The following is a 22736-nucleotide window of genomic DNA, read 5'->3' on the forward strand; positions in this document are numbered from 1 at the left end:
AAAGTGTCTTTTTATGCACATTGGAGGTAAAGTAGGCCAGTAATGCGTTACATTACTTTGTAACGGGGCATTGTAACGCGTTACCGGCCAGCAGCGGCCCTGTTGAGCAGATGTTACAGAGAGAGAGAGAGAGAGAGAGAGAGAGAGAGAGAGAGAGAGAGAGAGACGGAGTTGCTGCCGCTGCTGCAACAAGAGACAAGACGCGTCTTGGATCACAAATAGGGGGGATGCAGGGCGCATGCGCAGTGCGCTCCGTTTACTGTAGGATATTCACCGTGGAGGAAAAAAAAGAAAGGGGGCAGGCAACACATCAGGCGTTTTTTAAAACAGCAAGAACCCGACTCGTGCAATGTAAATAACCAACAAGAGGGAAGCGAAAAAGGATTATCAACAGGTAGGATTTTCATTGATCTTGTGATCGGCTGTCATTCTCGTTCTCTTCCCGTTTTTTTTTCTTCGTTTCCTTCCGCTGGCCTTGTCTTGTGTGGTGGCTGCGATTCTGGGCAATTCATAGCGGGGACTTGGAAATTATTCTAGTCTAATGGACGTGCGGATCCGCTCCACGGTTATGCTTCATCCAGTCGACCGGGATGCAAAGGCGATTATTTCACTCTGCTGTGGCTTTTTCATGAAAAATATCGGATTCGGTGCGTAAAAATACTCGGGGAGGACGCATTTAAACGCGTAAGTAGACCAAAAACGCATTTAATCATGGGATCAGATCTCACCATTAACTGTGCAGTTTTCTCAAAAATAATCCACTGAACAGAACGTCTTGTATTATTGTCACCGGTTGGCTTGTTATTGTCATCCTTTTCTATTCATCCTCCTCGCATATTGGGGGGAAAAAAGGCGAAATTACGCACAGGATTCCACATTCTGTTCTCTTAACTCTTTATAATTAGTGATATAAACGATGATGTGGAAAATGGAGGCTGGCTCAATAGACGCCCTAATGAGAACACAGCTTATTAACCCGTAATCCAGTTAACCTTTATTCAGAAAAAGCACGGATGTTTCATTATTTATATATATATTTATTTATATATGTATAAATGTGTGTGTGCGTGCGTCGATTTTGCCACAGTGCATATAAAAAAAGGTAGGGCGAGTTTATTCGAGGCATCCACCGATTTGGAGAGCCTTCCTCTGTTCTGCAGGCTGTAGGGTGTGATCAAGAAGAGCTTTATTTTGGACTGCATTTCTCTTAATGTTTTACACTGCGCCTAAAATGTCCCCAAAAATATCCAATCCGAGCCCTGCTTTTTCTTTTTCCGCCTATTTCAGGCAGACAATTAAAAAAATGCGTCGTTTTCTTAATGAAGGCTTGGATTCTGCTTGTTTTTGTCATTTTTGCTGCTTTTGTTCAGGAATCTCCCCATGAAAGGGGAAAATCTGACGGATTAATGCTTTTGTCTAATCAAGCTCCATCACTGTCTGTGTTTCTGTGTGTAGACAAAGTATGCAGGCTGAGGCTGCACTGGAAATGTTCAAATGTGAAATAATGAAATAAGTGGCAGGCGGTGGAAAAATGATTGCTTATCACAGTCGAGATTGTGCAGTTGAAAAAACAATGCAGCTGTTGTTTCGGACTGAATGCTGATGGGTGGTTGATATTTTTTTCAGGGCTTTTTTTTTTTAGGTGTGATGAGACAAAGGAACAAAGGATGCCTTAGAGGAGAGGTTGCCTATATGCCTGGAAACCTCTTCAAAGCACACCGCCAAATGGATCTAACGCCTCCCCCTGCCACCTCTAGATCATGATACTTGGCTGAAGCTATTCCGCTATCTTTATGATCCCTCCTCCATCTATGGCGAACTATAGCCATGCAGGGGACCACACCATCTTGCAGAATGTCTCTCCTCTCGCCACGTTCCTCAAACTGACCTCTCTGGGTTTCATCATTGGAGTCGGTGTGGTCGGAAACCTCCTGATCTCCATCCTGCTGGTCAAAGACAAGAGCCTGCACCGGGCGCCCTACTATTTCCTGCTGGACCTGTGCGCCTCCGATATCCTGCGCTCCGCCATCTGCTTCCCCTTTGTCTTCACCTCAGTCAAGAATGGATCTGCCTGGACCTACGGCACACTGACCTGCAAGGTGATCGCCTTCCTGGGTGTGCTCTCCTGTTTCCACACGGCGTTCATGCTCTTCTGCGTCAGCGTCACGCGCTACCTGGCCATCGCGCACCACCGTTTCTACACCAAGAGGCTGACTTTCTGGACGTGCTTGGCCGTCATCTGCATGGTGTGGACGTTGTCAGTGGCGATGGCGTTCCCGCCGGTGCTAGACGTAGGGACGTACTCTTTCATCCGGGAGGAGGACCAGTGCACCTTCCAGCACCGTTCCTTCAGGGCCAATGATTCGCTGGGCTTCATGCTCCTGCTGGCGCTCATCCTCCTGGCCACACAGCTGGTTTACCTCAAGCTCATCTTCTTCGTCCACGACCGTCGAAAGATGAAGCCCGTCCAGTTCGTGCCTGCTGTCAGTCAGAACTGGACCTTCCACGGGCCAGGCGCCAGCGGGCAGGCGGCCGCCAACTGGCTGGCTGGATTTGGTCGAGGCCCCACCCCGCCTACTCTGCTGGGCATCCGGCAGAACAGCAACGCGGCAGGCCGCCGGCGTCTACTGGTTTTGGATGAGTTCAAAACAGAGAAGAGGATTAGTAGGATGTTCTACATCATGACGTTTTTCTTCCTGGCGCTGTGGGGGCCCTACCTGGTCGCCTGCTACTGGCGGGTTTTTGCGAGGGGCCCTGTGGTCCCTGGAGGCTACCTGACAGCAGCCGTTTGGATGAGCTTTGCCCAGGCTGGGGTCAACCCTTTCATCTGTATCTTCTCCAACAGGGAGCTCCGGCGCTGCTTCAGCACCACACTCCTCTACTGCAGAAAATCCAGGTTACCAAGGGAACCCTACTGCGTTATATGATGGTTTTGCTGTGGGTTTTTTCTCTTCTATGTCTCTATTACCCTGATTGATCTTGATCTGGGCTCGTTCCCGTTGTACAGCGCACTCTCTCTTTCTATCTCTCTTCTCTTCATCCTCCAGCTCCTCCTGTTCCTCCTCCTCCTAACCCTTCTTTTCAGAGGTGGAAGGTGGACTTGCCAGTCACGTGGCTCCGTTGGGGTGATTGAGTTTGAAAACGTATCAAAAACGTGGAGATTGAAGGGAATGGGAATACGCAGGAGGTATGGATCCCCTCCTGTGTTTATGTTCTAGTAAACAGACATTGTGGAAGGCCATGCCAATGCAGAGAAGCAAAAAGTTGAAAAAAAAACAAAAGCGAAAAAACAAAAAAAAAAGATTTGAGAAAACAATGAAAACGAAACCTCTTGCTTTGGATATTTTGAAGATGCGTTATTCTGTGAGGTGTGAAATACATAAATATGAAAAGAAAAAGAAAAAAAGAACACAAAACAAAGAAATGATACCTCTCAAGGAATCACTGGAAAGGTTTTACATTTTAAGAGTTGCACTACAAAGAAGATGTAAAGATGCTTTTTTTGGGTCAACAGTTGCCAGTTGCATTGCAAGGACAACTTTTTGTCTTTTTTTTGTTTTTTTTTTCGTCCCCCCCAAACTAAACAATGAATGCTTTAATTTGCAACAGACTACACAATCGCTGTAAGTAAAGCAAAACTTGGTGACTGTTGGAATACACCATCACAAGAGGATAAAATGGTTTTAATGTAAGTGATATTTTTTTCATTTACTGGGCGGGCGGGTGGGCGGGGGCTTCAGTGGTGGGGGATTTACAGTGTGTGGTTTTTTGAAGTTGCAACTTAAAACTAGAAATGATTTCTTGTAGTTTTACGATCCATATGTCCCTAGCGTCTGGCATTGTTATTTTCTTAACACCTTTTACAGAAAAAAAGAGGAAAAAAAAGATGAAGTGATGTTTGGATTTTGAAAAAAAAAATTGCTTTTAAGAACAACCTTGTGCTTAAAAAAGACATTGAAGAAGTAGTTAAATGTTTCATCATATCCATGTACCTAAACACTATCATATTGTTACAGTATTGCTGATGCCACTCCGGGTGTTCTTGCCTTAATGGTTATGATATTGTCATGTTTCTTGGGTGTTTTTTTTCTTTTTCATTCACTCCTAAAAACTTTTTTTTTTATTTAGATGCAAGGGGAGTTTTTTTTTTATCTTTTTTTTTTTTTTTTACACATCAGCGTGAAGTGCATGTCCATTTTTTTAAAAGCTGGTCCACTCCCATGAGCATCACAGGCCATACACTGAGCAGCCCATTTTTATTCTGCAATGGTTTGCTACACCCCACAGAGTGCTCAGAGCACAGGGAGTGTGTGTGTGTGTGTGTGTGTGTGTGTGTGTGTGTGTGTGTGTGTGTGTGTGTGTGTGTGTGCGAGCGTGCACGTGTGTGAGCATGTGTGTGTGCGGCGAGGATGTGTGATGATCAGACAACAGTCACTTCAAGACCAGAGCCTTAGTATGAAATCTTGCACAATTTGTAAAAAATGTAAAAGGACAAAAAAAAACTAAAGGAAGAAAAAAAGAGACATTTAAGGCACACCGTCTTGTTTCTACTTTCCCTACATTTGCTCTCTACTGATTGTTTTCGATGACTTACTTTTTTCTCTTGTGGCCATTTTAATATTTATTATGTATTCTTTTTTGTATATTATAGATAGATTGTGTGTAAGTATGTGAGTCTTTCATTTTGAAGTCCCGAATGTGAGTACAGTTTCAGTTAGGATTGCATTTGCTGAAAGTTAACTGTGTAATCTGTTGCTTTTTGAAAATAAAAAGTTTCCATTTTGCAAAATTTGTTTTTTTCTATCCCTGTCATTGGGTGGATTCATACAGTTTGGCCATTTCAACATTCGGTAAACATCGGTGAAACCCCCAATTTTTTGGAAACAGTGATGAATTTAAAGCTCCTTAGATTTAAAAAAAAATAATAATAATTTCTCTGAAATGTCTTTTTCACCTGATTTCATCAGGCTCCATTATAAAATCTTTAAAGCATCACTGAGAGAAGAAAATTGTTCGAGTGCTTAGTATTTGAAATGCTACTGTGTGCATATTTTGTAATTAAGTGAGTATTGGTGGTTGGTATTTCTAGAAAGGTTTTTTTAATGTGTAATCAATGTTCCTGCATTTTTATAAGAGAAAGTAATGACATTTTCAAATGTGTCTCTTTTAGAACACAATCTTTTCTGTCATTTGAGTCCTTGGGACAGCTTGTCAAAACAGAATTTGAAGTCTACTAAACCTTGTCATTGAATGTGAAGTGTCTGAGACATTTAATGGGAATAATCTCCATGAATATATCCCAGGGCACACTCACTCTTTCTGTGTTAAAGAGGAACACCACTGAATTTCAGATGTAATATATGCAACTCCCATATGGAATAATGGCAAACCACTGTGGATTAATGAATCCCCTAACATTCAGCCCTGTAGCCATGAATGACATCGCAGTTTGTCCCGTTCTCTCATTTTTAAGGTCACATTGTTGTGCTGCTGCACGAAATGAGAAAATATGGAAATGAGAGCTTCAGAAACAAATTAACCTTTTCTTTCAAATTCGTGTGAATTTGCAGAAATATAACCAAAACACAAGAAAACTTTCCCAAAGTCCCCTTTACCTTCCCTGCAAAGAGTCACAATACGCTATTCAAGGAGAGAGAAAGCTAAAAAAAAATTAATCATGTTGTTTTGTTTTTATAAGCGAGGCCAACAAGACAAAAAGATGCCGATTCTGAAATCGAGTGGTGTTTCTCTGCAATTACAATATGCTGACGATGTTTGAGAGTCAATATGTGCATCTGCAGAGTGTGAACTGAATAATACAATATTTGTAACCACCAATTTTGTATCATTCAGACCTCATTGTGCTACTTTGCTTCCCTCTCACCACAGAAACCCATTCAGTTAAATAATGACCTCAGCCTTGGTGCCTGAAAACACAAAATATGATGCTGAAATGGCTTGTAAACACTCCAGGTAATTGCATGCTGGACTGCAGGTTCTGCTAATGAAGAATATCTATTAGGGGGTCTGTTTTCATGATGAAGCTGGCAATTACTGGTTAATTTTTGGACATTGATCATTTCACTTTGGACCCAGAAGAGCCAGATATTGTGACTTTTAAGGGAAGAAATGCTTTGGTGGGGCTTGCCATGTGTCATCTTGCTTTGTGTCCACTGTGTTAATCCTGTACAATGCTTCTTGATTGAATAGTAGATGAACCAACACATGAGGGTTTTGCTGGATTTTTACTTCGAGACTGGAGCACAGATTCACATTATGTATATTTTAGCCTCATTCAGCATATGCAAATCGCAAAACCGTGTCACTTTTGAGCACTGGCCCATTTTCTCGCATGTTCATTTGAGTGCCCCAGTAATTCTGTTTCTCTCTGCGTCTGAGAGGAGATGACAGGGAGAGGTGGCCGGCTTGAAAAAGCGGTTCATTCTGGCAGACAAGCTCACACATTGAACTCTTTTCCCCTCCGAGGTGCCATCTCTCCTGAGAAACATCGAGAAGCATATTGTTCATTATCAAAGCAATTACCATCTGACTGGGATTGGCTCTTATGTTTAGACCATGGAAGAAAGAGGAAGCTAAAAAAAAAAAAAAAACAAAAGCACATTTTTTCTTTTCTGTGAGGCAATTATAATGCTTTGCTGGAGATACTTTTCATTTTACTATCAGACGACTTTTTCCATCGGATTTTGGCTGCCAATGAATAATACAACCATCCCTAATTCCAGTGTCACTCTTCTCATATCTCGGTGGATTTGTGCACACAATTTCAGTTGTTTTTTTTTTTAATGGATTGCCAATGGCGCTCTGAGAGAAAAAAAACACACATCTCATTTGCTGTCTACAATTTTAATAAATACCATCTGTTGACTGACAAACATTGACTTTTTATGAAAAGGGGGAAAAAAGCTCATCAAATGTGGGCCTTTCTGTGCTCTTAAGCATTTTCTATTTGTGTAATGCACGCCAACCCTTAATTAAAGTGCAGTAAATGTTCGTGCCGAGAAGCACTCAAATATGGAAAGCCGCCTTGAATGGAATGAAGTGGACGACTCAATCTTCTGACAAGCTACTCAGAAAAGAAAAAAAAAAGGAAAAAGAAAAGAATTGCTTTCTGTCTTGGCATCACCCTGCTCTTCGTATTTGTTTGATTGTATGACCACTTGAGCTGGAAATATAATGGTATGCATAATTTCTCCAGGGACATCATTTCATTTGGTGAAATGACATTTGCTGAGTTTTCCGTGGGATGTTTGCTCAAATTTTTTTTCATGCTCTTTGTGTAAATGTGTATACAACTGTGTGTGACCCGGTGACAGTGTGTGTTGTTTTTTTTTTTTTTGTGGCTGCAGATTCTCGTGTTTGCCCTCACGAACAGATCAATCCTCTGTCAGCGAGTTAGAAGAGTCTGTGGAGCCAAGCACAATCTCTTTTCTCTATTCGGCTGTAGACGACATGGTTAACGCTCTTCAAAGAGCAAAAGCTGCCCCACTTTTTCTCTCTTTCTAATGGCCTTGCAGTAGATTGGTCAAATGAACAACAATATGAGGATCACAAATGTGCAACTGTGTCTACATGCGTAGGTGTTGCCTAAAATTTCACTATTTTTGTCAGTTTTTTTTCTGCTTTCTGTTCATTCAAAGCCATTATTTCTCTTTTGAATAAATGTCTGTTATTTTCCATAGTTGGGAGATAAAATAACAAGAGACTGTGCACTAAAACATCTGGGACAATGCAAGCAAAGAGATTTTGCACAAATGCATGTACAGAATTTGGAATAGCCAACATACCACGAGCAAAATCTGGACATAAATGTGTCTTAAACCTCTGATGTTTGACGATAAATTCCCAAGATAATGTAGATTAAGACATTAGATGAAGGAGGAGTGAACGTCCAATCCAACAGAACATAATGGTGATTTCAATTCCCATGGGTGGAGTTGTGCAAATGCTGCTTGCATTTGTTGTCTGACAAGTTATTACAGGCAGAGTCGACCTCTGAATACCAATGACAAACATGAGGCCTGGTAAAAAAAATTTGCACGATTAAGACTCCTCCACATAATATCCCAATCTTCGTTTCCAACAGGCACCCTCTTCCCTCAATTTTCTGCAGCCCATCATGCAAATGCCTTATATAAAGAATATCCCTGCTTTAAATATTAACTGATTAAATTGCGGATGGAGCTTCAAAGGTTCCGTCCTGCATATTTAAACAGTATTTTTTTCCCCTTCCCCTGTAATGTGAGATTTAGCTGTTGGATCGTTTCTCTGCGAATCTGCTCGGAGCAAAATTTTCAGGAGGACTTAGTTTTAGTTCTATCTTTAGCATCACACCTGTATGTGCTGGAAGGTATTTCTGGGCTATTTCTTTACGGTAAAAGTTACATCTGGTAGCTTGTGCACTCATTTTGGATCATTTTAGATGCTACTTTGTAGATAATATGGATTAAGGGATCGTAAAAGATTGATTTCTTGTTAAATAATTGTTATTTCCAGGTATGATTGAGGATTTGTGTTGCTGCAGAATGAACAAGAATGTTCATTTTTGAGATATGTTTGGAAATATGCTCAGATGTAAGGCTGATATCAGATTTTTTTTCTGTGTCCTAAATATAAATCTGGCGGTAAGTGATTAGCTTAGCATAATGCCTAAAAGCAGGAAAAAAAATGAAAAATTTGCCAACAAGCATCTCAACAGATTGCAAATTAGCAGGTTGCTTTTTTTTATTATTAATCCATACAAATGAGAATAGGTGTAAACATTACAGTTTGTAGTTGTATGAGTAGTCATGTGCTGGACTTTTTTGTCAGGATCAACCACTTTACTGGAGTTTCAGCTAGCTCCCTAGCTACTGGCTGTAGAAAACCATAGTCCAAAGCATAATATGTCGGGTTTTTTAGCTTTAGAGGCGGATTTTGTTACATTTGGATGAAGCCAGTCCATCTTTCTTTTGTTACCACAATTTATGCTAAGCTAAGCTAACCGGGTGCTGACTCCAAATACATATGTAGCATCCATAATGGTGCCGATTTTTTTCGAATTCTCAGCAAGAATAAGCCTTCAAACTAAAACTTTTGCACCGTCAGGCCTCCTGCTTCTTATACAACCCGCCACGCTGCTGCTGCTGCTCCACACTGAAAGTGGGTGTTGTGAAAATGAAATGATGCAGTGCTAATGCAAGATGTTTGTGTTTATCGTGGCTGCGCAGATATGAAAAATACATCCAGTGTGTTTTACGCTTTAATATCTGTGCATACATTCCGTGCATTGTGTTTAGCCTTACAGCACCGAGGTGTTCGTGGTGATTTAATGTAAACATTTTAGTATAAGGCTGTCACAGTGTAAATAGATGGTTTGTGCAGCTCAAACCTGCTGCTGCAGTCTGTTAAGAGCACAGGTCAGGATGTAAGCTCACATAGGTTGTGTTTCTTTACTTCTAAATCCTCTCAGAGTCAAGAGCAAACATGTCCCCTCCGCCACTAAGACTTAGGATGAGTGATGGAGCCTCGGATTGATCATGATTGGTGAGTTAGTACTTAAGCACTTGTACGCCAAAGTTGGAATATGCGAGGAAAGAGTACTGGTCGGGAGTAATCCGCCCCCCAACAAGGATTACCCGTGTCTTTCATGCTAGATTAAAGGGTCCCATGATACCCTGCCATGCCGTCTGATGGGAAATCAAAGCACCGGATGACAAATTATCAGCGTCATCTTTGTCCTCGTTGTCTTGCTTGATAGCGAGCGGTGTTTTTGGGTGGCTTTTGTGTGGGGCGATCCTTCAGTACTCTCGATCTGGTGGAGGCTGACCAATCATAAGCCAAGTGGTCTCTGGCGGTCTCTCTCTGTGTGTTCGAGATAATCATCTTATTCACCCAAAGCCTGAAAATGATGTGGATGATGTACCTCCAGTCGTGCGCAGAAAAGGAAAAAAAATATTTGGGTCATGGGGAAATTGAATAGTGTTTTGATTATTTGATTTCTCCAGAAATGAGCTGCCTAGTTCTTTTTTATTCCTACTTTTATTGCGCTCAAATTATACCGAGCTTGTAGGACAAAAACTAGCAGGCACTGCAAACATTTTCCTAACGGACTAAAATATTCAGAATGTGCTATCTGGCTTATGGGAGCTTTCAGAGTATTATGAGTCGCAGCGAGGATGACTAGCATATTTTCATAGCGGTGAATTTGCAGAGGGCAATCTGTCATGATGAAAAGCCAACATGTACATTATGGGGCCTATTTACAACATGCAACCAACTGCTTACATCTGCTCACAGTGGGGGCACATCTGCCCCCCGGAGGAGCAACCAGGATAAAATATTAAAGAGACAGAAGCCTGAAATTGATGTTGAATTTACATATGCAGTCAGAGATCTTTAGATTCTTTTCAGCTTTTAATAAAGTTGCTCCGAGGGTGGCATTTTTTTTTTTTTTGCGTCGTCGTAGCAAGCGGAGGGAGAGTGGTTAGGGGTGTTTATACAGGCGATTTGTTCCCACTAATTCGGCATGTTTTGTGATGAATCCAAGGGCTTTTTGGAAAAAAGTGGGGAGGAGGAGGAGGAAGAGGAGGAGGGGAGATGACGGGAGGAGGAGGCGGTGTGGCTGGGGGAGGGTAGTTAATCCACTCGTTTTCTTGTGTTCCAGCCTGTTCAGCACATTCTGTCTCTCTCTCTCTCCTTCTATCCATCTCCCTCCCTTCTTTTATTTTTGGAAACATCTCATTCTTGTGAGTCAGACCCAGCATGCTCGCAAAAAAAAAAAAAAAGAAAGAAAGAAAAAGAAAAAAGAGAAAAGGCTCGGTCTAGCAAGCTTCTCGCCTCCTCCTCCTCTCTGCCCCGTGTTTCTGCTGTTTATGATATTAAGACATAAGAGCAGGAATGGAAACAGAACAGAAGATAATGCTGTGAGAACTACAAAAAAAATCAGCATATTTACACGGTTGACGGGTCACGGATGGATGGTTCAGCAGTGTGGTTGAAAATGGGGCCTTGAACGGTAACAGGTAGCATTTTCTAACCTGCAAATTTGAACCTCATTTGCGCTCCATTTGTGGATCAAAAATCAATGGCATGATGATGTGGCTCCATTTTTCCACATCCGTCTTAATTTGTCACCCTGCGCTGACAGCGGTGTTGATTGATGGAGCCTGACATGACTGATAGTTGTGTCACCTGCACCTCGGCTGTGTCCAACTAGTTGTTTTATCTGCTTTTCTTTTCCATTTTTTTTTTAAACAAATGCCTAATTACCATGTCTGAGATGCGGTGTCACCTCTCCACAGAGTTCTCTTGCAAATAAGGCAAAAATAAAAAATCTGCTAATTTAAGTTGCCTTGGAAACACCAACTTATACAACAAATGCTTACATCATCCCTACTGGCAAAGCTTCCAGTCCGATACATCATTAAACGGCTTGTTCAGTTCTTTTTTGCTTGTTTTATGCTTCAAATCATTTGCAGAAGAGTTTATTTTGACTCAGCCCCTGTGTTTCTTTTTATCTGCATGTGGAAAAAGGGATGATTCATCTTTTTGTGCTAATTATAGAGATAACCTGCTGTAAGAAATCAAACATTGTCTGCGCTGCATAAAAATAATAATATGGGAGGACTTTTGTTGTGTCAGATAAGGATTTAATTTGACTACAGGCTAGGGTTGAATGCTAAAACCCCTGTTTTTGGATGTGTTCATTAGTTTGCATCTGCAAGTTAGATTTTGATCAAGAGAATGAGCTTAGGTGAGCCGCTATTCCTTTATTTGAAGTTTTTATGGATGAATATTCGCAGATATAACCTTCTAATCTGTCCTATATTATTTAGAGTGACAAATAATAAGCTGCATTTGCAACAACTTTTATCATTTTAGGTTTTTTCATTATTATTATTGTGTTTACAACCCTATAAAGTGATGTTTTGGACCACAGTGGTTCAGCAGCTTGCCTGGAAATGGTTTATTTCTACTCTAGAATATGGTCACCAAGGTGAAAAAGTAATTTTCTACCTTCTCTGTTCAAAGGATTCAATTTTCCTCTTGAGAAATTATATTTGCTGCATAGATATAGGAGCCTTCCTCTCGCAGACTGATTACAGTGTTGTTATTTGTGCAATTTATATGCTTACTTTAGTTTCAGTTCACAGATATTGTATGAGCCAGTAGCATGGTTTGTTGTTCACATTTGATATCATATATACTTAATTTTATACACTACCGCTTAAAAGTTTGGGGTCACTGAGAAATGTCCTTATTTTTGAAAGAAAGGCTTTTTTCAATAAAGATAACAGAAAATTAATCAGATATACAGTCCAGACATTGTAAATGTGGCAAATGACTATTCTAGCTGGAAATTTTTAATGGAATATGTCCATAGGGGTACAGAGGAACATTTCCAGCAACCATCACTGTGTTCTAATGCTACATTGTGTTAGCTAATGGTGTTGAAAGGCTAATTGATGATTAGAAAACCCTTGTGCAGTTTTGTTAGCACATGAATAAAAGAGTGAGTTTTCATGGAAAACGAGAAATTGCCTGGGTGATCAAAAACTTTTCAACGGTAGTGTATGTACACACGTATATAACGTCTGATTTGTGACACGTTAAATATGATTTGGTTTATCCACTCATTGCGCATTTAATGGCCCCTGATGCACTTTACGTCTTTATCTGGTGTTAGCAGAGCAGCAAAATAGCCTTGAAGCTGATAAAAAGCTCTCAGCAAAACAGGTGCTCGTCATCAACAGCAGCACATGGACCCTCAAAGCGCAGTGCTGTGAAAGTTTCCTTCTGAATCAGTGCAGCTATTCCTTCAGCAAAAATGCTCTCAGATGCTTCATATAACTCAACAGAAATAAAACTTAGCTGCAGCCCAGCAGCACTGGATCTGCATTGGTGCTTTGTATGACTTATGTGGACGGGGATCCACAGTTTTAATGGCATTCAGCTGCTATTGATTGAATGGTACTTTGCTTGTGCTGTGTAGTCATGAAATTGAATAAGCAATGAACTGTTCTGTTCTTTGGAGGAGCTGTGGTTCTTGCTAGTTTTCTAAAAAAAAATAAAAAATACCACAGTTGTGCTATGAAAGCAGAGCTGCTACCTGTTTTCACCCATTGTGCTGCAGGACGTACATCCATTTATTGACATGATTGTTGAGGTTTAAGCACGGTGAACTGCGAGTCACCTCTCTTGTGATTTCTTTTTATGCCAACTATCATCCACTTGAAATTAAATTGTATTCTGCTGCAGCGCTATACATTCTCACTTAGAAACACAGGAAAGAGGTAACTTTGTCTCCCGACGCTTTATTTGTTTAGAAATCTTTACTTTGTGTGAAGACACTGAGCTGTGAACATCACGGGAGACCATGTGAAGAAAGGACCTTCTCCTCCTCCCCGCTTTCTCCCCCATTGCCTCTCGAGGCTAAGATTAGTTCTTAGAAGTTGTTACTTTACAATTTTGCCCCAAGCTCAGGAGAGAAGCAGCTGAAAACAACAAATGTTCAGCTCCAGCTAAATCCTCCCCATCCTTTAGTCAGCTCCTCTCCATCCGCAGCCTTGTGAGTGACATTTATGAACTTCGGGAGGTGTTTGAACAATAACTCCTAAAAGGGTTTTCTTGCCAGGATTTTCTTCCCTGCTCGCTACATGGAACAAGCTTGCGGCTTCCTGGTTACCACATGAGTTAGCTTAGCAACCACTCAACACAGTGGTAATGCATCTTTAAACAATCAGATTGCTGCTCTGTAATTATGCATAATATAATCCATGTTACAGTCTTGCGTGCATGAAGAAGTTTGGCATAAACAAATGCAATTTACTGAGCTGGTTAAACAGTACTTGACACAGCTTAAACTGCAGCCACATGACCTCAGATGATATGCTTCTATGAAACTTGCAATGGTCTTTATTTATCTGTTTTAACCAGGAGGAGCAAACAAAATATGTCCTTCTCTTTTTTTCTTAACTACTGTGGTGTTTAATACTATGTTTTCCATTTTGTAATCAGCTTTTCAATATGTAGGGCCTTCATTTTTATCAAGAAGTGCCTCTTAAAGTATTTCTTTCTGCTCCCAGGAGATGCAATAATGGCTGCTATTACAAAACAATGCAATGAATGAAGAAATAATTATTGTCTTGTATGCCGCTATTCAGTATTCTGAAAAAAAAATCCATTGCACATGCTGATAAAAAGTATTATCCTGAAGTCATCAAAGGTTTTTAACCAATGTTTGCTGCATAAATACATATTAGAGCTTCTTTCAGGTCTTTCTGGCAACTATTTCAAAATGGCACTTTACAACACAGTCTCTCTCAGTGGAGCTATTATGTCATAATGGTGCTTTAAATCACAAAACCTTTGTAGCTCAATCAAGCAAACTCTTTGGCTGCTTCTTCAGTCTGAATGATCTGACTTCAAGTGGAATGAAAAAAGGCAAATTATAAAAAAAAACAAAAAACATTGGATTTAATCGCATGGTTTCTCTGTATTTATTAATAATTATCTTTCTAATTTGGAACACTTTGGGTCTCCATAGCGCTGACAGTTGCTGATCATGGAGGCGCGAAGGAATCCCAGTATATTCTAAGCTGCTGCAGTATGTTTGTTACCTGCTGTTCATGCCAAAGCAGCCACTTTTTTCCACTGAGAGCAGGCCAGATTTCATTTCATCCAGAACACGCTGCCAGCCTAACAGAGACATAATATCAAGGAGGTTGAATTCTGGACAATGAATAACTGTCATCCTCCTTAATCGCTTTTTTACTTGCAAATGGTGCATTAACAATGTGATTCCATAAATTTTGTATTATGGATCTCAGGCAGCAGGAGCCTTCTGACTTGGATCAAAGCAGATCCATGACACTGTGGGGGGAAATCAGTCAAAAAGACATAAATGCTGCTCAACATATTTCCACCAGGCCTGCTCTCTCTGTCTTTGTGCACTTACATCTCGAAGTTTGATAGAAATGGCCATTAAGAAATAGTTTTTTGCTTCCACATAGTCATCTCTCAATAGTCCGAGACAATTTCAAACTTCTGCTCGGTTTCATTTCTTCTAAGAGCCCCTTTTATTGACTCTCTCTCCACTGCCGATGACATTTAACTGAGCACATGTCTATGGGTGCTGAGCAACGCTGCAGCTTCACTGCATCTCCAGGGTCAAGAGCGCTCCCCGGCTAAATTAGACCCCAAATTCTGATCACTCACTCCAATTTATTTCAATTAACACCGGGTCACACCGGTGCTAGCAAACCAGGAAGGAAAAAAAAAGGCTACGTGCCATTCGAGTGGGTGAAACTAAAGAAGAGAGTGACAGGGACAAGCTGAAGAACAGCTGCCTTGCAAGGTGGAATGGGCTTAGCATTTAGTTGCTACTGGCAACCGCACACAGCCTGATCACAAGAAACTCTGTCACGTTAATTAGCTTCAAAATGAGCAAAATTGTGTGTTTAGTCGCTTTAATTTGGTTTGTATTGAACACGGGAGCCTTTATGATTCACTGGTGCAGCTTCTGACTGTTACTCTTGTTTGCTCTCTAAGAAATACAGCCACACGAGTCAGAAACTAAGTGGATGATGACGAGTGAAAATTTGATGAAGTGAGGGGCGAGGACAATGAAATTCATGTGTATAAGATTAGCTGAGGGACATTACATAACGCACTGGAGGGGATATAGCGTTAATATAATCAGTTCCATCAGCGGCTTGCTCAGCAGCCGAGGGCTTTGGTGTGTCACTGATATAATTACCTCCTCATGCAAAGGTCTGAGGTCTCTGTGTTTCCTGACATGGAGAATGATGCATGTATAATGATGCACGAATGGTGGCATCTTGAGATCAATTTCACATGATCAACAGGCTGATTATTGTGCATTGATTCATGTTATTTCACATAGTTGTCATTGGAAAATATGGCAAGCCAATGAAACAGTTGCTGGTCTTACCCTGGTGTGTTTAATCCCTTAATAACTAATACTCACTTGAGCAACACACTGCTTTTTTTTTTGTTTTTGTTTTTTTAGTCCTGTTTTTAAGCTAACAGCTCCAGAAAGAGGAAGTGCTGGTCTTGGCTCCTGTTGTTGCTTAGCAACAATTGAAAATCAGTTTGAAGCTATTTTTTTTTCCGCTGAAATTTGAAATATTTTTATCTTCAAAAGCACCACGCATTGTTGGAAAATACACAACAACAAGTCCACTCCATTACAAACATGAGCTAAGAGGTCACAGCGGTAAAGACAGATCTCCTCATTGATGTGTAACCTAATTGTCCCAGCGGTGTTGCTGGGTGGCTAATAGGAGATGACTGCAGCTCAACTGGGAAGCTTCCAGATATAAATATGCATAAGAATGGCCTATGGCATTGCTGAAATTGCGCAGCGTGTCCTTAATGCTTCTTGTGTAACCCTTGTTGATGTAGCGGGCCATAATTGCAAACTGAGCCCATTTTGTTTTTTAGATTAAGATGCAAAGAAAATGAGAAAAAAAACCCAGATAAATCCTGACCTAAATCTCAACCTGGGTGCCTGGCATCTATTGCGTGACAGTTTGCTGAAAGGAAAAAAAGTCCAAAATGCAAAACAACCGCCCTGGCTGTCACACTCGGAGGCAAAGGAGGCAGCAGCGGTGACAGGGTTTTCACAGCAAAATTGCATTCTTCTGCTATTGTTGTCACCAAAACTGAGACCTCTCTGGAGGAAGTTTCAGGCGGCTAACAGCTGTTTCAGACGGCGGGTTTTGGGACGGCAATGCTTCATGCAAACTGACAAGTGGAAAGCGGTAATAGCAGAAGACATTAATGAAAGGAGTGTTGCATAGTAATGGATCACTATAATGATTATTTGGGTTAATGCCTCTTAATTTTTTCATTTTGTTTTCATTATCTGCACTGAAAAGCATTGGAAAGCTGGTTTCCTCGACAATGTTGCTGGTGAGTGAGAGTCTGAAAGTGAGCAGCACTGAGGTTAACTGTATATTGTGGAGTGATACCATAGATAATGAACTCAAGGCTAAACAGGGCCGGATTCATCCCTTGGTGGTTTACACTTGCTTGCTTCTGTTTGGTACTTCTACGAGAACAGTGCAGCGGTTTAATGAGGCATCAGTAGTGTCGGTTCATTGTATGATTGTAGGCAGCCCGTCCTTACTCGAACTCACGGAGCAAACACTGAAAATAAAGCCCATGCATAATTGAGTCATCTGGACCGAAATAACACCCCCAATTCAGTGCAAAAACATTCTCCAAGGTACTGCGAATGCAATCGCGGCGCATGAACAAAAAGGGAGATGTCGTGTCGGTTCAGGAAGTGATAACTCCGGCTTTCAGAACACGGCGTGGAGCAGCGGTGAAATTACAATGGTGACAATTCAGTCACCGCCAGGACGGAGGTAATTAAAGGACGGAGAGCAGCGTTTAAGTAAATATGTGTTTCAGAAAAGCCTCGGGGACGGTTTTCCATTTTCTGTGCGGTTGGGATTTCATAAAAAAAGAGCACGGTTGATACTCAAACAGGCAGCGGCTGATAATGCACATTGGCACATTGGGACACAACGGCTTTGAAAATGAAACTGTCAGGCTGAGGTAGTGTGCCGATCACTGGGAGGGAGCTTGAGTATTTCTGACTAGTCTCATCTGGTTTCTCTCCCTCTCGATCTTCCTCTCTGCCACCCTGTTCCACCCCCACCCCCTCTCCTCAGACAGACATATTCTCATCTGCAGTCTCTCTGCATTGTGTTGTGCAAGCTATAAGCTGAGGCTGCCTCAGTGTCTCGGTGGACTTTTCTCTTTTGACTTGGGTCTCTCTTGCATCTTATGCGCTGCTCTGATGTCGGGGTAGAATCTGTAGCTCATTAGCCTACAAAGAACAATGACGGATGAGACATGCAAAAGTCTGGCTTCCTTTGATCATGCCTCATCTTTGTAGGTTGCTGGTTTCATATTTGTGTTTAGATATTTGATTCCCACAAGTGACCCCTCATAAAGTGAGGTTTTCTATTACACAGATTAATGTTTTCAATTTTTGGAACAATTTTGATTGCACAAATATATATTTTGTAAAATAAAATGCACCCGAGTTTGTTAGATAAATATTCAAATACAACTCCAAGGCCTGAATACAAGAAAATATAGAGAACATTTAATGTCAATACTCAGCACCGACATCTGCTAAAGAATTACACTAGCATCCGTGTTGAGGTTGACAGGTTTATATCTGTAGAAAAGTTTATATCTGTAGTTTGTTTTAGTTCAGCGTGTCCTTTTTTTGACTCTACAAGTGACTCCTAACTAAGACTTGCCTGAAGTTTTCCATTTAATGGCTTCAATTTTGGACTTTTTTGAAATAAGTTCGATTTTACATGCGCATATTTTCAGAAAGAAATCTGGAGGTGTTTAGGTGTTTGACTCCACAAGTGACTCCTCACTAAAACATGCCTGAAGTTTTGGATTGCATGGATTTATACACTATTTTGAATCAACTTTGAATACACATGCATATTTCAACCCCAAAAAATAAACACGAGAATTTGTCAAATAAATATTCAAATACAACCCTGAAGCCTAGTCAGTAGAAATATAGCCTCAACTTTTACTGTGTAGTTAATATTTTACACCCACATCTAAAAAATATTGAAACCAGCATCCATATCTGGAAGGTGTTAAACATCCAAACAGTGTTGAGGCTGCTAGTTTCATATCTGCACAAATGTCCATTTCAGTTTGCCATTTAGCTTTTTGACTCCTCACGAAGCCCTGTCTGAACTTCTCCATTGCACCGACTGATATTTTGCATTTTTTGGTGTAATTTTCATTGCACATTACATACTTTTTTTTTTAAAGCGCACCAGATTTTGTTGAATAAATATTCAAATGCAACCTCAAGGGCTGAATGTGAGAAATAGAGACACAACTTTAACTCTGCGCCCACATTTGCGAAGGAATTAAATCAGCATCCATGTCTGTGTGGTATTAAACTTTCTAATTGTGTTGAGTTGAGGCTGCCAGCTTTATGGAGATGTTTAACTATTCATTTCATTTTGTCGTTTCGTTTTTTGACTCCACTAGTGACCACTCATGAAGCCTTGCTTGAAATTTTCCATTTTACAGACTAGTATTTAGCTTTTTTAAAACAATTTTCGTTGTGGATATGCATATTTTTAAAAAAAAAAAAAACGTTCCACATTTGCTAATTACTTATTCAAATACAATTCTGAGGCCTCAATGGTTAATACTCAGCACCTACATCTGCAAAGGAATTAAACCAGCATCCATACCTGTGTGGTAGTAAACAAGTGACCCCTCACTAAGCCCTGCCCAGAGTTTTCCATTACAAGGAGACATATTTGAATTTTTTCTGAAGAATTTTGATTGCTTGTGCATATTTCAAAATAAAAGCAGCAACATTTGTTAAATAAATATAAAAAAAAAATTCTAGCTAAAAGCCTCAGAGAAATGTACTGTGACAGTGTTGAGGTTGACAACTATATCTGTAGAAATGTCTAGCTATTCATTTCAAATGGGATTGACATTTTGTCTTTCAAACAATTTTCATTGCACATACGCTTTTTCTTTTTTTAAAGCACCAAAATTTTCTGCACCAACATCTGCAAAGGCACTCATCCGTATTCATGTCTGTGTGGTATTAAACATACCAACAGTGTTGAGGTAAACTCCACCCTGCAGGCGACAAAAAAAAAAAAAACTTCTCTTGGCCTTTTCAAACATACTGCGCCTTTAAAGCAGACTTGTAAACCTGCCTCCACCGCTGTGTGATCCTGATCCGATCCATTGAGTGCGAAGAGGAAGCTGTTAGATTGTGGAGCGGCCTCCATCCATTCCCACCCTGACCGCAGACACGCAGGTTACAGTGCCCCTGTCTGCCTTATCTCCTGGAGCAACCGGCTCGGCTTCAGACCCTCGGCTCGGGCTGGGCCCCCGCTCGAGATAAAGCCCAAAATAGACCACTCTCACTGACAGCGAGGCAACGCTAGATAAGACTGTTGTGTCCACAGCCTTGAGCTAGAATCTGAGGTGGAGGGAGGGGGAGGACGGTGTGCATGAAGGAGACGATGAAAGCAGGACACGGTGAATGCATGGGATCGATGCTGCTTGGCCTTTGACCCCCTTATTCAGCCACAGATAAGAGAAGTCGTACTTCTAAAAATGCACCGATCTTTTTTTCCTTTCTCCACCTTTCTTTTCTCACAGTTGAGGCCATTGATTGCGCCTATTGACCCATGTAGCCGAAGCCCCAGCCAATTTGGTTGTCATGGCTTACAGCGATAAGAAAATTACCTTGTGCACGGCCACGCGCGCCGATGTGCTTGCCTTTCCATGTTTATGCATGCTCACCTACAGTGTATTATGCAGCCTCGTGCCAGATGGCAAACTGCAAAAGTGCATCTTAAAAAGGTTTTCATCCGTTGGCATGCTGAAGCCAATCAATAGCTGTGTGTCTTAGTAAATTAGATCATGTAGACAAGAGGCAGTAGTCAGCAGAGCCGTCCCAAAGTAACCCCTCGCCCGGTTAGTTCATTCTCCATTAGACAATGGCCTGCAGTAATTGAATTGGCCTGTACAAGCTGAGGGCTTGGCCTTCGCTTTTTCCCCTTTGACAGCATATATTCAGGTCTGATAACTTTATACTCAGGCTAGGAGCCAATTTATAACTATTTTTTTTCATGCCTGTGAAGAGAGTGTAGCAGTTTTGGAACCACATGTCGACAGAAATCTGCAGATTAATAATGTAGAGGTTGCATTCTCACAGCAACATTTTCCCAACCTTAACTAACCCCGAAATCCAGTTTATTCATACATGTGTCACTGAAATTACATAACAAATGAATGACAGACCTCAAGCTCTCTGGGCTGCCATGGCTAATAAGGCATTTCTGTCTTCTCTTGTTATTTGGTGGGTAAATAAGTCTTTGTGGCAATGATGAGATGTAAGCTAATTATCCGCTCCGAGCCAATCAATGACAAGAGCTTCAGCATGGAGAAGGAGCACTGCAGACTGAAAAAGAAGGAGGGCAAAGAGAGAGAAGGGGGGAATAAGGAGAGGCACTTCCTCCTTGAAGAAATTTGCACATCAAGAATTGTTTTAAAGGAGTGCTGATGAAGAGTTTTGGGGATTATTGGTTCATATTCGCTAATATCGAGCATTCAAAGCGTAGAGGCTAATTAGGACACCATTATTATACCCCTGCCTGCCGCCCCCCTGCAGCCTCATTATTCTATTAACTTCAGTGTCTTTTTTTTGCTGGCAGGCCAAAAATGCCATTTATCAATTTTTTTTATCCATTACTGTGGTTACTCTACTGAAGTACTCACATTTACATAATTACAGAAATACATTACCAGCACAGGCTTGAAATCTCAAGCTTTGAAACATCACATTGTTCCATAATCAAACACGGCATTACAGTGTATTTGTATGAAATGGCTTTTTTGCATTTGTTTATCCTTTTTTCCAGTGTTTTTAATGTCAGATTTACACCTAGAACACAACAAAGCGTATACAGCTCGACTGTTTTCATGCCAAGTAAATCCAGAAAGCAACTTTTGCCATCACACGTCCTCCAAAACTGCCAACCTTTCAGTCCTGAAACATGAAATGTGTATTTTTTTCCGCCTGTGTACTTGTAGTTGCACTATGGTAGCGTTGGTGTTAATTCAGATGGAAAACAAGGGAGTGTTTTATAAGGAGAGAGCATGATGAAGTATTCAGGCCTCTTGTTGTTTTTTTCCTGTGCATAGCATCTGTTAGAGAACCATTGTTAGTTTGTTTTCACAGCCTAGCACGCAAGTCGCATTGCAACTTTATTTGTAGCTTCCATAGCCTCATTTTCTTTTGTCACGAAGCAGGCCAAGTCAATATTATTTTGCCATTTTATTTAAGTAACCAGCTGTTCTCATTGTCTAAAAGTCATTCAGTTCTTTTGCTATATCTTCTTACTGCTATATTTATCGATGTAATCTACTTACTCATCCTTTTCCCGTGTGTAATCAGTGCATCGGAGCACTCCAGTATATTTCTAAAAGCAAGACTGGAGCAGTTTAAAGCCACAAAAACACAGATCACGTGGCTGTCTTACAGCTATAAACACAAAAAAAAATGTCATGGTGTCCCGTCGAGAACAACAAAAACCGCTGCCTCAACATGCAAACTAAGAGCTGAGTAGTTTTCTTGAACAACTTCGAGTGTCTTTCTGCGACAAAAACATCCAGTGGTGTATGTGGCCATAATCCCATGTGACATGGCCAGTCAAGAGGAAGGGATTGGTAGGGCTTGGAGAAAAAGACAGAGGATGGCGACTCAGAGAGAGAGAGAGATGGGGAGGAGAAAAAAAAAAAGACTTTCCCTGTTCCTGCCTTGCAGAAAGACAGTCAGATTCAAGCTAATGCTCTCATTTATATCTGTATTTTAAAAGAAAAAAACATCCAGGGGGAACTTGTTCATGGAGTCAAGAGGTGGTGTGACTCCCCTCAAATTCATTTTATTCATTCCCCTCATTTCATCCACTTTGTTCAACAGCATACCTACTACCTGAACTTGCAGTGACAGTTAGCCAAACGCAGATTAAAGTGGAGCACTGCGAGGGAGCGCAGCCAATGCCGGAGCTCCTTTTCTGTCAGTGGCGCTGCGTGGGAGTTTGTTTTATCAGGTCTGGGAAAGTGGTTCAGTGTGTTCAGACAGCAAGTGCGATGATGAAGCCACGGTAGCTTGCGGTCAG

At 41.1% G+C, this 22736-nt stretch overlaps 1 protein-coding gene and 1 long non-coding RNA gene across 3 annotated transcripts in view; one reads left to right on the forward strand and one right to left on the reverse strand.

Annotated features, from left to right (window-relative positions):
* LOC127533903 (uncharacterized) overlaps positions 1–19903 on the reverse strand; it is a 29109-nt gene extending 9206 nt beyond the window's left edge. Inside the window, exon 1 of the long non-coding RNA XR_007941787.1 lies at positions 19656–19903. This is a non-coding gene — a long non-coding RNA (uncharacterized LOC127533903). The remainder of the gene's footprint in view (positions 1–19655) is intronic.
* Positions 184–3696, forward strand: gpr85 (G protein-coupled receptor 85). Of its 2 annotated transcripts, none has more exons than XM_022222826.2 (2): positions 184–394; positions 1627–3696. In XM_022222826.2, the coding sequence occupies exon 2, from the start codon at positions 1794–1796 to the stop codon at positions 2925–2927; it is 1134 nt and encodes a 377-aa protein (XP_022078518.1). In that variant the 5' UTR covers positions 184–394; positions 1627–1793; the 3' UTR covers positions 2928–3696. The 2 variants fall into 2 exon arrangements, with proteins under 2 accessions (XP_022078518.1, XP_022078524.1); XM_022222832.2 differs by lacking the exon at positions 184–394 and adding an exon at positions 434–684.
* Positions 19904–22736: the final 2833 nt, after the last annotated feature.

This window comes from Acanthochromis polyacanthus, chromosome 1, assembly GCF_021347895.1.
Source record: "Acanthochromis polyacanthus isolate Apoly-LR-REF ecotype Palm Island chromosome 1, KAUST_Apoly_ChrSc, whole genome shotgun sequence".
Lineage (NCBI taxonomy): Eukaryota > Metazoa > Chordata > Actinopteri > Pomacentridae > Acanthochromis > Acanthochromis polyacanthus.

Excerpts from the sequence above, each read along its gene's own strand:
- gpr85 (XM_022222826.2), top strand. The coding sequence starts at position 1,794 with ATGATCCCTCCTCCATCTATGGCGAACTATAGCCATGCAGGGGACCAC.